We start from the raw sequence: 26,437 nt of genomic DNA on the forward strand, positions 1-26,437 counted from the left end.
CGCAGGAATACCGCCGGCTCGCACCCGCCCGCCCACCCACACAATCTCTCAAAATCAGGAAATCCCTACCACCTACCTGGAATCCTGAAACGCCCACTAGCGGGCGGTAGGGACCAAGTTGACGACCCATGCTCTAGCATGTAAGCTCATTGAGCAGGGCCCTCAACCCCTCTGTTCCTGTGCGTCAAACTTGTGTGGTTACAATTACATGTTTGTTAGTCCACCATTGTAAAGTGCTACGGAATTTGTTGGCGCTATATAAATATAATAATAATAATAATAATAATTCAGCCTTTCCTTTGAAACAGATTGTTGAGATGAACCTACACAAAGTGATGGTTCTTTGTTGATTTAACCTATTCGATATATTGTAATCAGTGTACATAAAGAGAATATGATGGATTAATGAAAGTTTTTTTAAGCCTTGACATTAAAGGGATGTGTACTGTGTGCAGAGAGCATTAACGGACTGAATGGGTAATATTTAACTGTCTTTAAACAGGCTGCATTAGTCGCTAGGTGTGCCAGTTCAAGTGTTTTATGAACCGTCCCATTTCCCTTATTGTGTTTCAATCTGTCCTGCTGAGTTAAACATAAAAAATCCTGTATAAGGCAGACATAAAAGCATTGAAAAGTGGATCATTCATTGGTGTAATCTTAGCAACAGAGAAAAGTTCATTGCCCTTGAGTCTGCAGCTTAGAATAGTATCTATTTCATAACATGGAATGACTATTTTATTTGTTTTATTAGAGGCACAAGAAAAAGACTTCAAGCTATCCTTCTACCTGCAAAAATACAGAATTCAGAAGAAATAAATTAAACTGATGCAAAGCAAAGTTATTTAGTGACAAATTGACAATGAAACTTCATAATGGCCAGCACAGGATAATAGAGAAATGGATTTGTAGGTCGTTTTATAGGAGGTGCTCATAACTGACGACCTGAGTTAGAACACACTCACAAACTGACCCTGGACGATTACACGTACCTACAACTGATGGAAACTCGCAGGGAACTCAGGGACCATCTATCCCAGGGGCTCCTACACACCCTGAGGAAATCTGCCAGGTTCTTCTTTGAACACTCTAACAAGAGTGGTCGACTCCTGGCAAAAAAGGAGAAAAGGAGGACCCAGCATATCCACAAGATCAATACCCGGGACCGAAGGAGCACTCGAATGCCAGAGGGTATACAGGAGGACTTCCGGGCTTATTACATGGACCTTTACAACCAGGCGCAAGCCAAACAAGGAGTCGCAACACAGACACACCGACAAAAGGTGACAGATTACCTGGCACAGTATGTCTCCCAGAAACTCAAACCAGAGCTCGCAGAAGTAGCAGAAGAGCGACCCTTGACACTGGAGGAGCTTGCCGGCGCATTGAAAAACTTGAAACCACACCGGGGCCCGGGTCCGGGTGGCCTGCCCCTTACCAATCTCTGTACATGCCGAGATGCCCTCTTGCCGAGACTCCTCATGGACCTGAACTCAATACAGGCAGGTGGACAATTACCAGCGGACTTCCTCGCAGCCATAGGCACGGTTATCCCCAAAGAAGACAAAGATCCAGCCAACTGCTCCAGCTACCAACCAATCTCGTTGTTGAATGCAGACCTGAAGTTGTTCACCAAGGCCTTGTCTCAGAGGATCTCTCAGATCCTGCCAGGCCTCATACATCCTAACCTAACCGAGACGATACCATATGAGCACTTAACCTCATTCACGGCGTAGGACTTCGGGGCGGCAGGGATGTCGCCTGTCTCCTCTCCTGTTTGCTCTTTCTCTCGAGCCATTTCTGGAGGTGGTCAGACAGGACAAGGGCATAACTGGGGTACACATGGGCACCGAAGATCACCAGGTGGTGGCCTATGCGGACGATATGCTCTTTTTTCTGGAACAACCACTGATCTCGGTGCCCAACCTATTACATGCGTTTAAGGACTACCACCAAGTATCCAACCTGAGACTTAACCTAGACAAGTCCGAGGCCATGCCGATAATGAAGAGTGAAGAGCTTGCCAACCGTCTCAGCACCCAATTCGCCTTTACCTGGTGCACCATGAAATTATGCTACCTAGGCATGTGGCTGCCAAACGACCTCACACAACCCTACCAGATGAACTTCCTCCCCCTCCTCACAACCTTACAAAAGGACCTCCAGCGCTGGTCAGCGCAATACATCACCTGGTTCGGCCGCATTAACGTGGTCAAGATGAATGTACTGCCGCGACTGCTGTATCCCGTCATGATGCTACCTACAACAGTCCCGCAGGCATTCTTCTGGACCTTATCGACAGCCATTCGCCAGTTCATGTGGAACCAACGACCGCAGGTCGATATTGGAACGGCCAAAGTCAGTAGGGGGCATGGGGCTGCCGTCCATGATAATGTACTACCAAGCGACACACCTGCACAGAATAGCGGATTGGCATGCCCGCCCGAGCCCTAAAAGATGGCTGACCATGGTAGGTCAGCAATCTCAGGGCACAATTGCCTCCCGACTCGGAACTAAGAATGGCAATCCCATGATTGACGCCACCCTCAGAGTCTCCGTTACGCCCGACAGCTCACCACTTCACCGAACCCGCTTACCCCAATTATGCACAACCTGGACCTGGGGGGGGCCTGCCCCCCGCTGCACTAAAAAACTTCCAGGCAACAGACTGGATATACACGCATCTATGGTGCTCCACGGGAGCACTCAAACCACTTGCAGACATACTCACGGACCGACAACCAACCCAACTAGTTGAATCCCATACCACCAAGTGAGGACGTACCACACAAACTTGAGAGGTAAAGACCATCTCCATAGGACACTGACAGACTTTGAACAATTATGCACGACCAGATGACACACAGCACACGGCGTATCATACCTATATGCCGCTTTTCTGACCAGAGGGGATAGTTGCCCATTGGGTTTCACAGAAAAATGGGAGAGGGAGACCGGGATACAGCTTATATACCAAGACTGGGATAAAATGGGAGAGGGAGACCGGGATACAGCTCATAGACCAAGCCTGGGATAAAATGGGAGAGGGAGACCGGGATACAGCTCACAGACCAAGAATGGGATAACATACAAGTGCTCAATAAGCTTGAAGTACCAGGAAACAAGCTACAAACTGTTGGCACACTGGTACAGGACCCCAGACATTCTCAGACATATACACAACTCCATCACAGGTGACTGCTGGAGATGCAGAGCGGTGGTAGGGACCAGCCTGCATATCTGGTGGTCGTGCCCCCTCATAACACCATTCTGGCAGATGATTAACACAAAGATCAAGGAAATCACGGGCCTACCACTATAGCCCCTGACGATGCTACTACACCACACACCCATCCCCCTACAGACATACAAAAAATCCCTCACCGTACACCTACTCCCTGCAGCTATGGACCTCCTCACCCTACACTGGAAACACCTGGCAGCGCCTATCTTCAGGCACTGGGTGGACAAAGTTGAAGATATCTATGGCATGGAGATGATGACTGCCTCCCTCCGGGAAAGCTCAGACAAATGTGCCTTGACATGGAGGGCTTATATATCTGGAGGGACAGCGTAGCCAAAAATGGGACTGCAGACACACACCTGGGACAGACAATCATGCAGAGAGGTACGGGCGCCCTGTTCAGGGCTGGGCGACCAGCCGAGGACTCTCGTTCCCACCCACCCCTCTTCCTTTCCCTCCTTGCTATCTCTATCCTGCCCCCCTAGCCCCCATCAATCCCCAGAACCTTCACCTCCCCTCCCTGTTGCAAAACTAACGGACTAACAGTATATCCACACCCATACACACCAGACAGACCCGGGACGATAACCCACAGATAGTCCTGGACAAGGGCACCAGATGTAAGATCGCAAGCATTGTCGACCAGCAACGATCCCAACTACCGCACACCTCAACAACAGATGGGGGTTCGACCACTTGAGGTGCCACATTACACTCCCAGGAGGTTCGAATGCCGGATCACTTTTACTTGGGGATCCCCTTCACGCATGAGGCCCTGAACACATAGATAGCACACCAGGTCACACACTATGAGCTTCCTATTTTCAACCTGGCCCGCCGGGGCACCCCCAGGCTATACGCAACTTTATACCCACACCCTGTCAGGTTCTGAAGTCTCCTAGCCTTAGGATTGGAGAAGGACTAGGCCCCCACGATTACGCAAGACAGATGTCACATATACTAAGCCTTAAGTCTGCCATAGTCCCCATCCTACATTCCCCACACATCAGCACCGCTCGAGAGCAAACATATCCATCGTTGAACCATAGAACCTGGGGACACGATACACGCAACACAGGTACACTATGGGGCTCCTACCCACCTGGGGAACAAACACAACATGTCGATTAAACATGTTGCAATACCCATATGAAACAAACACAATGTGCCTCTCCGCCTTTGCAATGACGTGTAATGTACTATGTTGTAAAACGCTAACTGTCTTAAATGCCTTTGCCTTTTTGTAATGAACCGTTCAAAAAGAATTAAATTATGATTGACACAAAAAGTAAATAAGTCATAAGTTATGTAACTACTAAATATGCAGCAGGTATAAGTAAAAATACACTTACCTCTGAGAAAGAGCATATGCAAAGGGCATAAGTCATAGAATTGCATGTAATATCCAATCCCCTAAATTTACATTATTTTCAGATACTTTAACCTATGAGCTCACGCTACACTAGCAATTAGGGACCCATTCATGTCTCAATTCATTTTAGTGTAGACCATAAATTTACATGTTATGCAGGCCATGTTTTTTCTCTCTTTTTCGTACAAAAAAATAATTTATTAAAAACTTCCTATTAATAAAAAAACAAGGTTTAACCTAGTCCTAGAGGGTGTGTCTGGAAAGTGATTGAAAAGCAAAGATTAAGTCAGTCTCTTGAAGGTTTATTAACTGATTACTGGGAGGTTGTAGCTCTTTGTGAAAAACAGACAGAAGGGTTACGTTGTTGTGCAATAACTTATTATTTGCTTAATCTGTTTCTACACGGAGAGGGTGTTATTGGTTTAGTGACATCTGATAGGATATTCTAAGATTATGTCAGGTATGTAGGAAGAGTTGGGGAAATCCGCAAGAAAGTAGTGTCCTCTGTCCTGCTTCTTTTTTTTAAATAAACCCCAGGTGTCGGTGACCAATCTTCTTGCATAGTGATGCTTGGAGGGAAAGTATACCTAAGGAGCATTCTATGCACCATAACCACTACAGACAGTATTAGGGATATTAATTTTCGTGGTTTTGCATATTTAAGGAGGACAAAAAATAAAACTAACTGAATATAGAATAATGTATGTTTATATGTTAAATGTGAATTAAAGCCAAGCATTCAGGAGTGATATATGAAAACACGCTGGCCAACGGGCTAATCCACTCAATATGATGACGAAAAAAAATCAAGAGAAAGCATAGATCCATATTATATCTCATTGTAAAATATTTTACCAGCAATTATATGCATTCTTTAAGTTATCCTTTAAAAAAAAATGAATAATATAAATTATGCAGATTGCCTTAAAGCTCCCTGGTTTCTCAATGCCAATGCTGCAGGTCCTGACAAGAAACTTGGACAGATCGCATAAATAGCCAATCCTCCGTTCCAATATGGAAGACAAAAACTGCTCATTCTGGAGCAATACTGCCACAATCATTTAAAAATAATGAATGGGAATGTTCTTGAAGTACACATTTCATACAGTTTAGGGACAACAGCTAGATGTCTTTATAGTTACAAACCTACAACTTATTTCAGGATCTCTACATTGAAATATTAAATCGATAAAGAGATTTGAGATATTTAATAAGTGGGCGGATAACTGTATAGTCAGTTTGTTATTGGCAATGTGCATATGTTGATTGTACACATGAATCCAGACATCATACACGATGCCTTACATTGTCGGGAAATAAGTCTATGTTTATAAATAGGTCGGATTTTTGCCGCCCTAGGCAAAAAAAAAATTGCTGCACCATTCGCTCCACAGGGCTCCTGTAAGTTTAACCCCACAAGATAAAACATTGCCTTAAAGGGACTCTCCAGAACCAGGAAAACAATCAGTTTTCCTGGCACTGCAGGTCCCCTCTCCCTCCCACCACCCATCCCCGGTTGCTGAAGGGGTGAAAACCCCTTCAGTGACTTACCTGAGACCCCCGCCGATGTCCGTCGTCGGTGGTTTCGGATCGCCGCAGCTCCTCCCCTTCATCACGTCAGCCGGCGAGGGAGACTGATCCCGCCCGCCGGCTGAGGAGACCTAATGCGCATTAGAGCTCTCGATAGGAAATCAATGAAAATGCTTTTCAATGCTTTCCTATGGGGAATTGAGAGACGCTGGAGGTCCTCACACAGCGTGAGGATGTTCAGCAACGCTCTAGCAGAGAAAACTGTGCTATGGAGCAGGAAGTGCCCTCTAGTGGCTGTCTAGTAAACAGTCACTAGAAGAGGAGTAAACCGTGCAAGGTAATTATTGCAGTTTATGAAAACTGCAATAGTTACAGTTGCAGGGTTTAGGGTAGTGGGAGTTGGCACCTAGACCACCCCAATGGGCAGAAGTGGTCTGGGTGCCTGGAGTGTCCCTTTAAAGGTTTAAACAAGCCTTTAGAAGCTGTCACACTGACAGCCACTAGAGGCGCCTCTGCTACAATGTAATGTTTAACTATGAGAAGCTTTGGAAGTGCATAGCACTTGCCACTGATGCGCATGAGGTCCCCAATGCTCCTTCATGAGGAACATTAGATTGGACCAGCGTTGCCCCATCAGTGACATTGAGCGAGGTAAGGAGGCAAGCAGTGCAGAGGGAGGCATAAATCTATGTAGGGGCAGATACACTACAGTATTTGAAATACAGGTTTATAATTCTAACACTATAGTGTTCTTTTAAAAGCATTGTTCCTATTTTTTTTATTTATTAAAATGGTCCATTTTGCCTAAATGCAATTACTGATACATACAGGTGATACTCGAAAAATTAGAATATCGTGCAAAAGTTCATTTATTTCAGTAATGCAACGTAAAAGGGGAAACTAATATATGAGATAGACGCATTACATGCAAAGCAAGATAGTTAAAGCCGTGATTTGTCATAAGTGCGATGATTATGACTTACAGCTCATGAAAACCCCAAATCCACAATCTCAGTAAATTAGAATATTACATGCAATCAATAAAACAAGGAGTGTACATAGAACAATATCGGACCTCTGAAAAGTATAAGCATGCATATGGACTCAGTACTTGGTTTTGGCCCCTTTTGCAGCAATTACTCCCTCAATGTGGCGTGGAATGGAAGCTATCAGCCTGTGGCACTGCTGAGGTGTTATTGAAGACCAGGATGCTTCAATAGCGGCCTTCAACTCTTCTGCATTGTTCAGTCTCATGTCTCTCATCTTTCTCTTGGCAATGCCCCATAGATTCTCTATGGGGTTCAGGTCAGGCGAGTTTGCTGGCCAATCAAGCACAGTAATCCCACGGTCATTGAACCAGGCTTTGATGCTTTAGGCAGTGTGGGCAGGTGCCAAGTCCTGCTGGAAAATGAAGTCAGCATCCCCATAAAGCTCGTCTGCGGAAGGAAGCATGAAGTGCTCCAAGATCTCCTAGCAGACGGCTGTGTTGACCCTGGACTTAATGAAGCACAGTGGACCAACACCAGCAGATGACATGGCTCCCCAAATCAACACAGACTGTGGAAACTTCACACTGGACTTCACGCATCTTGCAGTGTGTGCCTCTCCATTCTTCCTCCAGACTCTGGGTCCTTGGTTTCCAAATGAGATGCAAAAGATGCTCTCATCAGAAAAGAGGACTTTGGCCCGCTGAGCAACAGACCAGGTCTGTTTTTCTTTAGCCCGGATAAGACGCTTCTGACGTTGTTTGTTGTTCAGGAGCGGCTTGACAAGAGGAATATGACATCTGAAGCCCAGGTCCAGGATCCGTCTGTGTGTGGTGGCTATTGATGCACTGACTCCAGCCTCAGCCCACTCCTTGTGAAAGTCCCCAACACATTTGAATGGCCTTTTCCTGTCAATCCTATCAAGGCTGCGGTCAACCCTGCTGCTTGTGCACCTTTTTCTTCCACACTTTTCCCTTCCACATAATTTTCTATCAATGTGCTTTGATACAGCACTTTTGGAACATCCAACTTCCTTTGCAATTACCTTTTGAGGCTTTGCCTCCTTATGGAGGGTGTCAATGATGGTTTTCTGCACAACTGTCGGGTCAGCAGTCTTCCCCATGATTGTGATTCCTACTGAACCAGACTGAGAGACCATTTAAAGGCTAAGAAACCCTTTGCAGATGTCATGGCTTACTTAGCTGATTAGAGTGGGACACTGTGAGCCTAGAATATTGCACCTTTTCACAATATTCTAATTTACTGAGATTGTGGATTTGGGGTTTTCATGAGCTGTAAGCCATAAACATCGCACTTATGACAAATCATGGCTTGAACTATCTTGCTTTGCATGTAATGCATCCATCTCATATATTAGTTTGCCCTTTTACATTGCATTACTGAAAAAAATGAACTTTTGCACAATATTCTAATTTTTTGAGTATCACCTGTACATACACACACTCACGAACACTCTTTCTCTCACTCACTCACACTCAATGGTCCACACAATCACAATCAGTGACCAATGCACACACAAATTTGCTGACTCATGCAGAGTGACACACACACTGGCCCAAGCAGACACACACACACTGACTGATGCAGACTAACACGCACTGACCCATGCAGACACACACACACACACACTGATCCTAGCAGACACACACTGACTCAAGCAGACACACACACACTGACCTAAGCAGACACACACACACTGGCCCAAGCAGACACATACCCACACAAACTGACCCATGCAGACACACACACACTGGCCCAAGCAGACACATACCCACACACTGACCCTAGCAGACACAAACTGACTCAAGCAGACACACACACACTGACCTAAGCAGACACACACACACTGGCCCAAGCAGACACATACCCACACAAACTGACCCATGCAGACACATACCCACACAAACTGACCCATGCAGACATACACACACACACATGATCCCAGCAGACACACACATTGACCCAATCAGACATACACACACACTGATCCACACAGACACACACACACTGACCCAAGCACACATAAACATACTAACTGAAGCAGGCTGATACACATTGTTTGAATCACACACACATACACATACACACACACACACACACTATTAAGTTCCCCTCTTGCCTTCATTTGATGTTAGCTCTCTGTGGGTCACAGGCTTGTAGACTGTGCCTGACTTCCTTGACTCCCTCTCAGCTCTGCCCTTCACTATCCTCCCACCCACCTGACCCCCAAGTACAGGGGAAGGGGCAGGAGCAGTCGTAAGATGCGCCTGTGCGCTGACACCGGCTTATGAGAGGTGTTAGGGGGGAGGTGGCTCTCTGATCTTTGCGGGTTGAGGTTGATGGCACCGGGCGCTAGTCTGCAGTTATGTAAGTGCTCCATGCTAAAGTGCAAATTGCTAAAGCAATGACACGAATTTCAGAGCCCTATACATGCACCTTTGTCAGGGCCTAAAGTTAAACTGAACTTCAAACCTCTTAATAAAGGGAGATTCATCCCATGTCGCCCACCTCCTCCTCCTATTGGTGTGCAGTAAACTCACACACAGGCACATGCAATAATGATGCCATGGTTTCCATGTTATTAGACTGTTGAAATCCATATGTAGCACTAAAAGGATGTGTGGAGTACAGTACTGGGACTTAGAACAAGGGAGTATTGGGGTTTAGTATTAGTGGAGCTAATGTCTACTTGGGACGTGGAGTTAGGGGGTACCTACATTCAAGGTGTGTGGGTTTGATTCTGAACTTGGCAAAGCCCTATCATCATGTCCTTCCAATACTACCCCAACCCTTAACTAGCTATGCTATCCTATGCCATGTCTTACTTTTAAATGGTTTAGTGTATTGCAATGGCCGCATGTCAATATTTCAATACCCTATCAATCAATAGTTGAAATTTATGTAGAAGGACAAACTATATGCAGGCATGGGAAACACAATACTGGTTTAAAAAAAAAAAAAAAACAGTTCTACAAATCATTGGCACCAATGAAACCATTTTTATTCTTCACATTGCCTGTCCTCCATAGAATATTATGTATTGTACCAAATTATGTAATGTCTCCACAGTATTATAACAAGCCCTCAATGCAGTACAACCACAGTCATTGGGTTTAACCGGGCCTAAAGTAAAACTTGTTATAGCATGCTTTATATCTGAGATGCTCAGGTGCTTGTTTGGATCAAATGCTTGGAGATATAGATAAACAGAGATTTTAGAGCACAGCTAAGCAAATTGTTTGTTGTTCAGGAGCGGCTTGACAAGAGGAATACGACATCTGAAGCCCAGGTCCAGGATCCGTCTGTGTGTGGTGGCTCTTGATGCACTGACTCCAGCCTCAGCCCACTCCTTGTGAAAGTCCCCAACACATTTGAATGGCCATGTAATGTCTCCACAGTATTATAACAAGCCCTCAATGCAGTACAACCACAGTCATTGGGTTTAACCGGGCCTAAAGTAAAACTTGTTATAGCATGCTTTATATCTGAGATGCTCAGGTGCTTGTTTGGATCAAATGCTTGGAGATATAGATAAACAGAGATTTTAGAGCACAGCTAAGCCAAGTCACCATGGCGACACATAAATTGGGCCTGGTAACTAGAATTTGTTTATCTGAGCGTTCCCATGTCAACGTCACACAGAAGTGGAGGAAGTAGGGGAAAAGGTACACACACCAGCAACAGAAAAACACATATGCTTTAATTATGTGGCTTCTGCATATATTTGTGATTGTAATTAATGTGGAGTTTCTATACCATAATGCTACGGCAGCCCGCCATTAGGTTTACTGGGCATCAACAGAAATAAAGTCACAAAGAATAGCCATCATTCATATCTGTTATGGCTAGATGGTCATCAGAGGGAAATGAAGTCCACAACAGCAAACACATCTGTTCAGTTGTATAACTGCTCCATGTGATGTCGGACATATGGGATTATTAGTGTTATTACAAAATAATCACAGTTATTGCAGTAAGTGGCGTATATCAAGCTATGTCCATTTGCATAACACTGCTAATTGCGAAAACACATCTTTACTCAAGTTAATGGATCCTGAACAAATAGAGTTTCTTTTCCTGCTTGCCTCTACACAACCGAGGAAAACATTTGCTACGCACCAATCTGGGGTAAACACACAAAAATAAAAAAAATTAAAAATACATATTTATTTATTTTCTTATTTAATTCACAAGATTTCATGCCAGAAATATGTGTTAGGTAACTTATCCACATATATTACATTATTTTTGGCACAAAAAAAAAAATGCCAGTTGAGAACAAACAGCATGATTATTAAAGGGACACTATAGTCACCAGAACAACTACAGCTTAATGAAGTTGTTCCGGATGAGTATAATATCTCCATTCAGGCATTTTCATGCAAACACTGCCTTTTCAGAGAAAAGACAGTGTTTACATTGCCCCTAGGGACACCTACAAGTGGCCACTCCTAAGGTGGTCACTGGAGGAGCTTCCTTGCTCAGGGCTGCACAGTAAGCAGCACTGCCGTTCAGCGTCCCCACGCTCTGCATGGAGACGCTGAATTTTCCTCATAGAGATGCATTGATTCAATGCATCTCTATGAGGAGGTCCTGATTGGCCGAAATGGCATTTGGCCCCGCCCTTGTGCCGATTTAAGCCAATTAAATGCTTTCCGAATGGGGAAACTCTTCTAGCAAAGTAAAATACACATTACCCTGGTATCATTTCACCCCATTCCCCTTAGAATGTAAGCTTGTTTGAGCAGGGTCCTCATCACCTACTGTTCCTGTACATCTAACATGTCTTACTATTTGTTAGTCGACCTATTGAACAGTGCTGCCGAATTTGTTTGCACTTTATATGTAACAATAATAATAATTTCTTACAAAAAATTCTAGGAGCTGTATCTGCAATGACCTCTCATAAAATAATTATAAGAGATAAAAAGGTACACTCTGTGCACAAGAACTTCTACAGCTTAATGAGATAGTTCTGGTGAAAAGAGACTGCCCCTGCAGTCTCAGCAATGCAAATGCTGCATTTTCTGAGAAAAGGCAACGTTTACATTGCTTCCTATGGCCAATTCTATTGGCTGTCACTCAGCCAGCCAGAAGAGAGGCTTCTTGGTGTGTTTCTGCAATCTTAGCAGGAACAGCATTCGACATCTTCATATTCAGCATGAAGACGCCAAAAGTTTCCCATAGAGATGCATTCTGCCTGTGCAGATGCTGATTGACACAGTATAGCAATTGCTGCACATGTGCATTAGTCTGCCACCAATGCTTCAACAAACACTACCCCTCATACACACAAACTGCCCCACCCACACCCTTCCCCCCATACACACACTACACGACTCATGCAAACACTGCCCCACACACACTCCCCCCATACACACACACTGCACCCCTCACACACACAAACTGCACCCATCACACATACACTGCACCACCATTGACATACACTGGCCCCTCACACACTCACACTGCACCATTCACACCACTCACACACATGCCACTGCTCCTATGCCCTACTACATCCCCATATCCAAGAAGACCCCAGGTAAGTTGTCACACTGTTTTTAAATGGTTTGACTACTTACTCTAAGAGGGGGTCCAGGCACTCCTGGCACCATAACCACTACACAGAACTGTAGTGGTAATTGTGCCTGTATTATTTCTTCCCTCCCTACCTAAAAATGTTTAGTTTAGTTGGCTTGGGAAAATTAACACAGTAAAGATGATGACCATCCCAAAAATCCTATATATTTTAAGAATGCTACCACTATCTATCTCTCCCTCTTTATGAAAACAAATACAATCTATCTTGCCTTCCTTCAGATACAGCAACTATCTGCCTCCCTCTTACAAGTCCGAACTAAAGAAGGCGGCCTTGATCTGCCTAATGTGATGGGTTATTACAAAGCCTTCCTTTTGGAGGTGGCACCCATAGGCACCTTACAATGGGTGGATATGGAGAATGACAGAGCTCTCTATCATTACTACGCAAGAAACAATACACATATCGGATCAATTGAGATTACCCAAGGATTACACAAAATGATTAACCTGTGGGCAAATAAGGCATCTCCCACATAGGAGACCTATATGACAAGGGATATGTCTTTTCTTACATAAAATTGAAGAGCATATTATCTAGCTGGGTACACTTCCCAGGAGACTTGGTATCCGCTCCTAAGAGCAACCCACTACTGCTATATAAAAGATCCAAAAAAACGCAGTTAAAGCCCAAAACCCTATCACTAAACTACAATGCTCTCGTAGATGCCGTGTCAAAGAAAGACTTCAAATTTATGTCACAATGTGCAGCAGAATGTACACCAATTCTTGATAGTACATAGTGGCATAAAACGCTCACTGCACTTAAAGGCTTAACATCCTGCTACTCCCACATTGTGGCACATAAAAAACTAATATATTGATGGTACCTTACACCTAATCGTCTACATTAAATATACACGGGGTAACCAAAATGTTTTGGACGATGTGGCATAGAAGAAGGTAACATGACTCATTTCTGGTGGCTATGCCACCAGAGTGGTCCATTCACTCTTTCAAAAATTGCACATCCTAGACATCCCAGTCTCCATTATCACATACCTCTTTCTCCTGTTCCCTTCTTATCACCGTTCGCCTCTAAACAATTGGCGTCTCATATCATACTCACAGCCTGCAACCTTACTGCTTCGTCTTGGAAGCAGATTGCCTGTCCCACACACAGAACTCATTAACAAAATCCACCAATACTATATTTACAAACAAATGTCTTCTGACACAGTGACTTGTTCCTTACAAGTTTTAGAGTCTTGGCAGCCTTGGTTGGACTACAGGGATGCAAACATAAATGAGTCACAGGACATTGTCTACCTCTCCAAACCATCATCTGTAGAGATGTAACAACATAACGTTTATACCTCAAGGTGGGGTTGGAGATGATCACCAATGAGCCATACATTTAGACATATTTTGTTGGCTTGGGAACATGGAATCTTCTTAGTGGAGACATGTTCTCTGCCTTGCTCCAACTCATTCCATTTACAGTCAAAAAGAAAGGTGATGAGGGAAGCTCCTCGTAGATACGGGGTACTTCACCTCACACCCACTACCCCCAGGACAAATATCAAACAGTTAAAACTAAAAAATAAGAAAACTTTAATGAAACAAGAATATATTTTCTAAATACATAAAACATACACTGTCACCCCAAATCGTGAGGATTAAAAAAGAGAAAAAGGACTGTAAGTTAAACTGGCAAAACAGTAAGGCATAATCCTTATGTAGAGGAAACTGCAACAATGTATCACACAAATGCAACTAGTATATGGTTTATATTAAACATCTGATCATAGTTGCAGATGCTAAAGAAGTGATTGCAGAGAAAAAATCCCCCAAGGATAATCAGCCTATCTGTAATTTGTTATAGCCAGAAGACAGCAAAATCATATATGCCTTCCCCTAATAGGCAACCCAGGGAAAAACAGGACCCAAGTTACCCCTAATAACTCCAAAAAGTTCCTATGGTGCAATCAATAATCAGCTTCCAGTTGTGAAAAAGCTAATATGTCTAATATTGCCAAAAGGAGATAAATCGAAAGGACAGAGAGATGAGGGGTAGAAGAAACAAAGCAGTGTGGAAAACGCTGAATCTAGACAGAGTTTTAGAGGAGAGCTCTGTCAGCAAACCAGCTCCTATGTCCTTAGTCCTATATCGTTAATCCCTATGGTGTAAAGCGAGATCATTAGTTCAGAGATCTCTAAGTGCGGGTTATCCAACAAGCTGTCAGTACAGTCAGTTGAAAAAGTAGTAGTTTGGTGACAAGATCACCATATACACACCAAGTTCATTCTGGTATTTTCCGCTTTATTTAGTGGACACGGTCACCCTTAACTATTACTGTACTATCCTCATACATGTCACAAGTCCAATGGACATCCTCTGTTAGTTCACTTTATTTTTACTTTTGATTCTTTCCTCTCCTCCCTAGTTTGTACCCTACCCCTCCCCCACGTCCCTCCTTCTCTTGGGATACTGATTTCAGGCTACCTCAATTTGGTGAAAGACACATCAGGTATAATAAAAGATAAATAAATGTAAAAAAACAACTATCTTTTAGTGACCATATTTCTACGAACTGATTCAAGATAAATAATGAAACGGATTAATTGTATATCTTTAATGCAATTAAGAATGTACCTACCCCCACATCATCTGCAGACTGTAAATTGTAATTTGTGTGGTTTACTCCCAATTGTATGTCCCCCCTCTTCCTTTCTTTACCCCGTTGCATATAATGCAAAAATAAAATTCTATTGAAAAAAGGAAAAAGTAACCAATCTACATGTGAACTCTAAGTCACATTCCCCCCTTAATAGCATATATGAAACAATATGATGAGTTATTCCATGTAGGATAATGATAATAAATAGAAGTGTGCAAAAATCTCTTTGGGATGGTTTGTGCAAATCAATTTCCTTTTACACCCCGAATGAATCGATTCATCTGGGATTTACCTGTGGAGTCTTATTCAATGCCATATGGGTCGATTCATTCGTGTGTCGATTAAAAGGAAATATGATTCGGACGAACTGACTCACACAACATTTTGCACTGGTCTAGTAATAAAATAATTAACTAGTCTCAAACAGATCAACAATATATAATGTATTAGGGGAAAACATTTAAGGGTATGTTTTGGGGGGATAATTAATAATATTTAAAAGCCTCCACAAAATATATTATGTATAAAATGTTATTTTAGGGTTAACTGAAATGCAAGCTAAGCAACAAATAAAAATATAAATGGTTTGATTGCGGCACAAGTAAGCCAATAATTTATAGATGTATCCAGTCTTTTAAAGGGACACTCCAAGATGGAAGCTATGTGCATCATTTATTAATGCATTATTGGTGCTGTATATATATGTTATGTATTAAATATTATAAAATATATAGATGTTGTATTAATGTAGACATTTAGAAAAAAAAACATAAAATATTAAAAGAAACTTGGTAACTTCCTCTAAATGCTGCAGTCACAGGCAAGTTAAAGCAGTAAAAAGGTTGGCGTTTATAGGATATGTAGTTCATGTCCAGCCAAACGTTTTCATTCATTATATAGTAAGAGTAGATCTACTAAATAAACTAGCAGCCTATTACGGTCAAGAACCAGAAATAGGAGAGGCAATAGGGACTTGCATGAACACATTTGGCATGCACAGTTTGTACAAGAAAGTGGCAAAGAAGGAAGTATGCATTCTTCCTGTGATATCAGAAATGGAAGGGGCAGTCTTGTAAATTATTTTTTCTGTGTGCAAGGAGAAAGGAATTAAAAAGTTAGACTTTTTTTTACCATAACAAGTGCAATGAGCAGATGTTATGGTGTTTTTTTGTCAGTGCCCTTTTAGGCCAGCTATGCACCATGGTAATTGTCTTATTTAAAATAATAGAATACCGCACTCCAAAATTATCACATAACATGAAGTTTTTGTTTTTCAAGACTACTAAAAAAAAAAAAAAAAAGATTTTCTCTCTTCTTATATTTTTGTGCCTTAATTTAAAATAAAACAGTTTGAAGCGTGCTTTTTACTATTCGTTAATAATCTATTTTTACATTTATACAGTTACTTACTGATGGTAAGTCTCTTAAAACCCAAGCATCCTAGTAGACTTGTCTCATGTTTTCCCAAAACCCCATGCATACAAATGTTTTGTTTAAATATATGTAATAATCTAATTTTAACATAAGTACACTTTAAAAAAAAAATTCATATAGATAACATATCAGAAGAGAAGACTTCTTAAACATGTTATAAACTATAACTAGCTCAAAAGGCGTAAAATACTGAATACATACCTTCAAAGAATTGTTGTAAGGCTTCATTTTCCCCTATTACATCCAACCGATCCATGACAAATTTTTCTAGTGGTCTTCGGAAAGAAAATCTGAAATTGCAAGTTTTAGCTACAGTTCCATGATTGCTAGCTCATGTTTCTCAGTTGAACATCCGTGATGCATACTTGTACTGCTATACAGCTGGGCAGATAACGCTTCCAAAGTCCTGTCTTCTTAATAAACCATTCACTGCTTGACGATCATCCTTTTACTTTGATATTGGGAGCATCGTTTTTTTTTTATATATTTGTTTAAAATACAGAATTTTTTGTATCACTGAAAGTAGAAAATCCTGAATTGGCCATCCCTTCCTGGTTCTAAGGACCTTTGGTCTCTGTGATCCTCACAGCTCATGCGTAGACACTAAAGTAATAAACATGAATTTCTTATCTAACATTTGTCCTTCCATGCAGAAAATATATTTTTTACCATGTATGCATATGTGTTTCTACGCCTCCGCAAGGATAACTGAAACGTCATAAAATGTCTTATATTTTTACGCAAAACAACAAATGTCTCTTGGAAAGTCCATCAAATGTAATGTACGTGGATATTGATGAAATCCTTACAGCCATTACATATTGTTCTGTAGAAAATAAGTAGGGATTTTTTTTATTTGTTTTTGTTCTTTAATAACTGAGGAACTTCATGAGAACTTAACTCGGTTGCTAAGAAAAAACAAAAACTGCTAGCCAAGAGATTGATGATGTTTTTTTTTTTTTTTTTTTTTTAAATAAGGAATACAAATCACATATCAATAAATTATCATGCACACATGACATGAGGCAGCAATATTGTATCAGCAGATGGAATCCGAGAGATTATACATGGTCAATGGCAAATGTGCTACGATGACCATCATTACTAGGAAAAACTGTCCAGTAAAACAGAGTTAGCAACCTCAAACCATTTCTTGACATACAATTGAACATCCTCACCCTCACTAATAGAAAGCACCTTCAGGGGATTTTCTATCCCATACAAAACTATGGGATAGGTAAAAGAAAGAATACATAGCTTCAAAACCCAACAAAATCTGTAAATTTAGAAACAAAAACTCCATCTCAACTCGTTATGGCTAAGGATCACTATGGCAAAGAGACATTAACTTATCCTTGCAATCTAGCAATAATAGGAAACAGGAGTATAATAGCCCTGAACAGTGAGCTATTTGGGTATATGAAACACCATAGTAAACTATTAGCATGGAACACTTCCCAAATAAGTAGGAAGATCAGATATACTGTTTTGCTTGCAAATTCAGTAGTTTTCTCTCCCCGTTCCGCCTACACCAATCTCCCAAAAGACTTCAGACTGGAAATGGACTGATTTAGTGTCCAGTCATTTTAGAGTCAAGTAGTCAGAAGGTGGTGTTTTATACTTCACTACAACCATCTCAAACTGCCCCAAACAGGGGTTGTGGGCGTGCCAATCCAAAGATACATCAGGAGTTGGCCGCGCAACTCAAGGTGTGGGGATGAAGGGGGAGGGGTGGGGAGTTAGCAAGAGGACAAGTACACAGAGAAAGAGAACAGGAGAATAAAAGTGGGGGGAGAGGCAGGTAGGCAGGGGGAAGGAGTCCAGGATGGGGAAGCCATCCACTTGTTAATCAGTTAGGAAATTAGTGAAGTCAGCCAAGGACATAAACTCTAGCCAGTAGTACCATCGCTTGGTATATCTCTCTCTATAACAGACAGAAGTTGCTTTCAGGTCCTTATATATTCTGATGTCCTCCACCTTGTCTATCCATTGTCTAAGTAAGGCATATGCAACCTTCGTCACTGCAGATGTTTTGGATGTTTTTCACCTCCCAGGATTCTTTGCCAGCATTATGGGTGTAAGAGCATTATGGGGGATGTAGTCCACAACATCTGAAGTGCCAAAGGTTGCCTACCCCAGGTCTAAGCGGAGGTTTGCGTGTTTGCCGCTAGTAAATTGGCATTACCAATTGCATTCAGGAGATGTGGAATCGTCACTAACATGTTATAGTTTGCTGAAATGCGTTTGGGATCCATTGAATCTTGTAGGCACATATTTTCAAAGTCTGTCATGTCCCTGGTTATACAAGGTTTCTGTGATGAAACGTAATGAGTGATCTGCATTCTTGTCAGTGAGCTGAGTAGCGTGTGGATCTTATTGAGGAAGAGTTCCACCACTGTTTGCACTGCTCCCCCCTGCCCTAGTATATCTCGCACTTGTGGGAGGGGTGTCCTCCTTAATAGGATCCCGATTGTGTACATTTAGTTTTTTTGTTTAGACAGGCTCTGAACCCTGAAAACACAGACTGTACCCATAGCTTCCTGGCACCATAACCCCAACAGTAATGGAATGTTATTGAATTTGAGGTGTCCCTTTTTACACATTAAATGATGCCCTACTCTACATCACCTGTAAAAATAGGAACATGTTAAGCTGACCTATAGTAACACCAGTATAAATATGTATGGGATAAATATCTGTGATATATTACCTTACTTCCTATAAGCAATAAAGCCCTGCCCACATTGGGAAACAAGGTTTTGGTGTTATTAGATTTTTTTTTTTTTTTTTTGGTCAATCTTTCTTTTATTGAGGCAGGAGTTAAATGGGGTACAGAATAAAGAGGAGGGGATGCACAGCTTTGTACAGAGTGGGATTGCTTTAACACAGTAGTACATCTCCTTCTAATGACAGCCTCATTTTATATTTTATATTATGCAAACTTTTCAATAGGTTAATAGCACGCATAGAGAAACAGTTATCAAGGTAGTTTTAACTAAGCGATTGTATCATCAAGAGTTAAATGAGTTAAACCAGTTGAAAACAAATGTAAAACAAAGAAAAATACCGTTGCTTGTCGTTGCTAGACTAGTTATGAGAATTAATTAAATCTAAATATGTAGGTACATTCCAGCTTAACAGTGTTATCAGCTACATATTTAAAGTAATAGGATCGATATTTCGACAGCTTATGTTCTCGTTTGGTTTAGATGAGTTAACAGGACGTACAGATCAGCAGTGACATATTCGCTAGACCCTGTAGTATGCATGCTGACTAAGCTTGGTAGCTGGCTAGGCTTTACATTATTGTATGATTAACTGATGGATGGCTGAGTGGTAAACGTGTATGAGTGTCCCTGGGTGATCGACTGTACACTACAAACAATGGCGAAAGGCTCATCAATATTTCCAAGGATTAACTGTAAATAAAGTAAGCTTAACTATGCAACGGTCAACTGCATTTGCCCAAGTCCTGGCAGTACGTTGGTCACAGGTACTCGTTCAAGACAACATATTGGAACATGTTAGGTAGTCACTATATGACCTAGTCGCTGTGTACAACTGACTACTGAGTAGGATTAAGCAGGCAAGTAGTATGCAACATGTATCATTAGTCAGGATATGCTCGAAAGTACATGAGATAGTCCTAGTGGGTCTTGGGTTGCCTCCTCTAGGGCTTGGGTATCAGTTGGTTTCTGGTAGTCCCTTGGGGTAGCAGGCGGTCGGCGGCAGGTATACAGGCTGTTTCTTTTGCTGAGGCTCTTCACCCTACCCCCCGTCTGGGTACCACCTGGGAGTATCTGTTGGGTCCTCCAGAGGGTGTTCCGCTGCGCCTACTGTACATGGTTCCGAGTAGCATCATGCTCTCTCTGGGCTCCGTGGTTTCTTCTGCCCGGTAACAGTCAGAGGTGGTGGCACATTGGGGGCGGTGAGGTTGCTCCCTGTAGCCCCGGGCCTGCATATGGGCCGACATCTCCGGTCCACGGACCCGGGAACCTTGATGGGCCGGGCCCCCCCTGGAACGGGAGTGGCGGGGGGCTCTGATGGTGTTCCGCCGCCTATGGCGGGGGGCTCTGATGGTGTTCCGCCGCCTGCGGCGGGGTGCCCTCCGTCGGTGTGGCCGATGTCTTGGGGTTACACCCCTGATGGCCCTCAGCCCGGGTAGGCCTGTAGGAGGTGTCGATGTGCGGGTATTGGCTAGGCCCGAGGGGGCTCCCTTCTTCCCCCGACTCTCACCCCTCTGTACGTCCACCGTTGTTTGGGGTGGCGATCTGGCTCTGTGATTTTCAAGAGCTTCCCAGAAGTGCTGGAGGTGCTCATCAAACCTCTGCAGGAATCGCTCTATGGGGCACCGATAGTTTTCTTCAGGCTGTTGCTCAATGCGGTGTGGTTGCTTGCCTTGGGTCCATTGTCGGCCCTGCACCTTAGTGGCATTTTCGTCCGCCATCTTGTGGGGTGCGTTGTTCGCCGATCGGGCGTTTGGCGCTTGCAATAGGGGCAGGTCAGTTCAGTGGGGACCGGGTTAACCCCCACCGGTTTTGGTACAAGCTGGGGCGGACCGGGATCTCCCCCACCGGTCCGAGGGGGGGAGCAGGGCTGTGTTGTACGTTTGGGAGGGCACTAGGTCGCGCAGAGCAGGGGATCGGCCGCCTCACCCGTCCGGCGATACTACTAGGCCTCACTCCAGTCGTCCCGTGCACCCACGGGCGGCAGACCCGGGGCACCTCGGCTGGCTTCTGGGGTAAGTCGATTCAGTCTTCTTGTGTTTCTGTGTGTTCAGGCTGGCTGGAGTGCTTTTAATTCGTCTCGATAAGCAAATTGAGCTCGGAGCTCCCACGATGCACGTCCAGCCGCCATGAAGCCCAGGCCCCGCCCCCCTGGTGTTATTAGATTTTAACCTAACCTTTCTCAGCAGTATTGTATGTTTTTTATTAATTCAAGCCATAGCTAACATTTTAATGAATGTGTGTGATTGTGCTTTTCTTAACTTACATGTTAATAACAAGTTTGTTTTTAGGAAAACTAAGAATTGTGTATAAAGGCCGAAATGTAAACTTGGAAAAAATATTATATATCTTCTCTCCTTTCCAAGATACTTTGTTCTTCCTCAATCTGTTTTGGGGTCCTACGAATGAACCATTCAATCTGATATCCTACTGCTCCCACTAGGAAAGTAATATAAGGAACATAAGTCCTGGCTGCTGCACATATCACAGGCCACATCGCGTCTAATAAGTCACAAGAGGAGGAACATTTAAATGAGTATGCTTCACAGAATCTGGATCAATATCACAAATGATGACAATTCACACATGGAATCTACCGCAATATTCACTCTCAATGCCACCACATATTCAAATTGTAATGTGAAGTGACAAATATAGTTTACTGTGCTTTACTTTGATATATGACTATGTTGACTTCAATTACTTTTTATCTCACACGTAAATAAGGTCACACATTGGCTGATAGCTCCAAGGCTACATTCCTTACAGATTACCTGCATGGCATGGAATGCACTTTAGCTCTTCTGGATACTCTGATGTTTACAAGTCCTAGAAACTCACCTGCTCAGTCTTATTAAAGGCTGTTTGAAGTCACTTTATAAGTGTCCAAAAATACTTTGAAATTATTAAAGGGACACTATAGGCACCCAGAGCACTTCATCTCATTAAAGTGGTCTGGGTGCAGTGTTCCTGTCCTGTAAAACATTGCAGTTTTAGAGAAACAGCAGGGTTTATATTGCAGGGTTAAGACTGCCTCCAGCGGTAGTCTACCCGACAGCCACTAGAGGCGCTTCTTGCTATTTTTTAACAGTCACCTATGCTTTTTTTTTTCAAATTTAGTTTTTTTAAAAAGCTATATGATATTGCAGATATTATTTTTGATGACAAATCCTCTTCAAATGTGTCTTACCACAAACCATGGTTATATAAGATCTTGTTGACTGATGCTCATACAGTGACACATGGTCCTATCATCTCTCAGCTTTACCATGTACAGTAAAGCATTGACAAATGTTGTCACGATTTCGAGTCATTTAAGAAAAATAAGGGATACTCTCCAAAGTCTACATCTTAAGGAATTTTGGGGCATAGATGCTGTCCCTAACTAGAGAAGCATTAGATTAGCAGATTGCAACAATTGCTGTGCACGCACCATCAACTTGCAATGGTTGTCTATGAAGCATCATTTTAGACAAAAGTCATCAATGTGGAGGACTACTTTAAAGGAGTATCGGGCTTAGAAGATGAGTCTATCTTTGTGCTAGATTACAGGTAAGGTTATTGATGGCATTTTTAATTTTCTGAAGTATTCAAGTCAGATAGGAGGATATTTTATTTATACATAGATTTAGATAGATAGATAATATATACACACACGCACACATTTTAATTAATATGTTGTTAATTTTGTTTCTACAAGTAAAGCAGACATGATCTTCAAGGTTTAGAGCAGATGTCATACTGCCATCTACTGGTCCATATGACCAGAACAGATAGCGTTTGTTTTGCATTCTAACAGTATAACAATTTGGATGGTCAAACTACTTAAAATAAATCGTCCACAATCGAGGGATACTAACAATGCACACCAAAAACGGTCACCTGTGTTGTTTACACTAAGCTTTGCCAGGAGTCTTTCAGCTAAAGCTGGTGGTTTGGTGTAACACATTAGGCAAAGGTGCTGGTCCATGCTCTTGTTCATGCCCGGACTGGCCATCGGGCATACCGGGCAAATGCCCGGTGGGCCGCAATGGCCGTGGGGCCGAGGCCGGCAGGGGAGATCACAGGATCTCCCCGGCCGGCCGCTGCGGGGCCAGCGCTATCCGAGCGCCGGCCCTGTTGTGTCAAAGATCTCCCTCACCGGCCCAGAGACCTTGTTACATGCGGCCGCCAGCTGGGGTGTGAGGGAGGGAGGGAGGAGAGGACCGGCGGAGCTCTATCCAGCAGCTCCGCCGGGTCCTCTCGCGGGATTCTGAGCGTTGCCGCGGTAACCACGGCAACGCTCAGATCTCGCGAGAGTGAACTCTAGCCTGCAGGTTAGAGTTCACTCTCACCACTGGATCACCAGGGAAAGAAGCATGGTCCCCCCCCAGGCAGAACGGCTCCCCCCCCCCCCCCCCTCCCAGGCAGAACGGCTCCCAGGCTAAAGGTAAGAAGGGAGGGGGTGGGGTATAAAACATTTTTTTTTTATTACTAAAAAAATATATATTTAAATAAAAATACATTCACACCCACACACACAGCACCCCCAGACACACACAGCACCCAGACACACACAGCACCCCCAGACACACACAGCACCCCCAGACACACACAGCACCCCCAGACACACACAGCACCCCCAGACACACACAGCACCCCAGACACACACAGCACCCAGCACCCTCAGACACACACAGCATGATTTACTATTGCCTGACTGGAGCAATACCCTTGCCACATATGCTTACCACACCATACGTTTAAGCAATTATTTGAGCCCGTGCGCAACTAATGTGGTCTGGGCGTGTTTTAGCTTTTCACATTTACAGTGTATTTGGCAAGAGTATACACCGGATTGAGGCATTATATACTGAACATCTGCATAGGTGCGTGCACCTTGGCCTAAAACTGAATATGATAAAAGACGGGTTTACGTGGTGACTACATTAGATATCGTTAAGTTTATATTATTTGATCTTAATGAATGTTATTTAAGGTTTCCATTCAATTCGCAAAAATGGTGGTCATACGCTAGCGTAATGAGCCTCTGTGTAGGCAAATTTTTGAATACTTGCTCTTACCAGCATTATGACTGCCTTCAATAATACTGTAATGATAAACTGTATACGGCTTGACTTTCATGCAGACCTGATGCGACTACTACCCGGGCTAAGCGAACGTTAAAGTGCTATGTTTACCACCAGCATTGAAATTGTTATTATGAGTTTAGATATGGTTTTTAGTGCAACGCACCATTTACAGCCTCGCATAAACTGCGCTCCACAACTATTACTCATACGCTTATTACTGCGTTAGATATATGTAATCGCACAAGCATAATCTTTGCAATTTTTGCTGTAATGCTTGTAAGTATATTCATGCAAAGTTCGAATACGCCTATATGTTTTGATCCAATATGCTTCTGCGCAGGCGATAATCTGCATTTCGCCCTATATGCTGACAATTAAGCCTATGCGCAGGCGACTGTTCATCTTACTGAATGTTACTGCTTAAGCCCCTGCGTGGGCAACCACTTGCCTTATTATGAACCAGTTCGCAATCTGCACTTATACTGCGAAACAAACAAATTTTTTTTATAAAAACAGCGTTATTGGCAAGGTGATAGCTACTGCACCATAGCTTCTGTCCACTTTGCATTCCCAATTTTTTTTTTTATCTTTGATAAAGGAATGGCTGCCAAGTGCAAAAATGGAAAATGCAAGTAAATATCTTGTGTACTGTACTTAGGTATTTTCATTTTTCTTGCTTACATACAACAGAAATGATTTATTCATTTATATTGCTTGTACGTTAATAAAGATTAAATAATAAAAGTATGGTCTTTTTTTCCCCCCCAAGTGTGATCACGACATTATCTGAAATACAAGACAAAGGACAATGTACAATCCTTTGAATTTGGTTATGTAATTTTAAGAAACGTGTAAAGGAAACAAATCTTTTTCTTTTGTAAGTGTTTGCAAAAAAAAAATAAAAATAAAAAAAATCGAGATTACATTACCATTGTATATTGCACTCTACAATGATTAATGATCTATAAAATATAGAATTGTAACACAAGAAGCAGAGCTGGTAATTTTTTACATGTTCTATTTTCTACCAACAATATAGTTATTCATCATTTACCACTTCTATTCTTCAATTTCCTGCGCAGACTTCATAAACTTTCTATTTTAATATTCTTTGAATTTAACTTGACTCATTTTGTACATATAAGCTAAAACAGAGAAGTACTGAATAGATAAGAAATAGTGATTGAATCTCGCTCTCAATGAACTAAAAACGTAGGCATCATAAGTATGATACAGTCTTCAAAAATTCAAATTATTTTTCTTCAATCACCTCTAAGAATCTGATTAAGAATTAGAACAGCCTTTACATACACACCAGCGCAGTGTCATTAAACAGACAAACACAGCTTAAAAGTAAAATAAATAAACTCACAGTGTCCTTCAAACTACCATTTATTTCTTAGAATTTGCAACAGTTTACAGATGAGGACGCCTGCAGCTGATGGTCAGTATCTGAGCAGCAAATAGTCTCTTGCAAGCGCACATAGGATTTTCATAAGATATCACATTATTTCTCAGTAGTGCAATTTGCAAAGTACAGAGAAAAAAATTAAAAATAAAAATGTTTTCAATACAGAGTCACTTCACTGGCAGGGACATGTAACACACGCACACACACACACACACTGTGCTGTAATGTGCCTTCCACTGGCCTAGAGTAAGAAAATTGAATTCCAGGTGTATTTCATTCTTTTGTGTTTATTAAAGGTCATCTTTGAAAAAGCCAAGTTTTGCCCGCGACATTTCTTTTCTTAGTTGCATAATCTCCCAGAACATCTGTTCAACTAAAGAAAAAAAATATAAAAAGAAAGAAAAAAGAAAAATGTTAACTCA

The 26,437-nt window shown here is 42.4% G+C and overlaps 2 protein-coding genes across 3 annotated transcripts in view; both read right to left on the bottom strand.

The window, feature by feature from the left end:
* MYRFL (myelin regulatory factor like) overlaps window positions 1-17,334 on the bottom strand; it is a 161,560-nt gene extending 144,226 nt beyond the window's left edge. Inside the window, exon 1 of the mRNA XM_063447015.1 lies at window positions 17,008-17,334. Coding sequence (XP_063303085.1) covers window positions 17,008-17,062 — 55 coding nt within the window. The 5' untranslated portion in view covers window positions 17,063-17,334. The remainder of the gene's footprint in view (window positions 1-17,007) is intronic.
* Window positions 17,335-25,978: 8,644 nt separating this feature from the next.
* The window catches only part of RAB3IP (RAB3A interacting protein), a 29,420-nt gene continuing 28,961 nt past the window's right edge, over window positions 25,979-26,437 (bottom strand). For both annotated transcript variants that reach the window (XM_063447016.1, XM_063447017.1), the window contains one exon: window positions 25,979-26,388. In XM_063447016.1, coding sequence (XP_063303086.1) covers window positions 26,306-26,388 — 83 coding nt within the window. In that variant the 3' untranslated portion in view covers window positions 25,979-26,305. The remainder of the gene's footprint in view (window positions 26,389-26,437) is intronic.

This window comes from Pelobates fuscus, chromosome 3 (assembly GCF_036172605.1).
Source record: "Pelobates fuscus isolate aPelFus1 chromosome 3, aPelFus1.pri, whole genome shotgun sequence".
NCBI classification, from domain to species: Eukaryota; Metazoa; Chordata; class Amphibia; order Anura; family Pelobatidae; genus Pelobates; species Pelobates fuscus.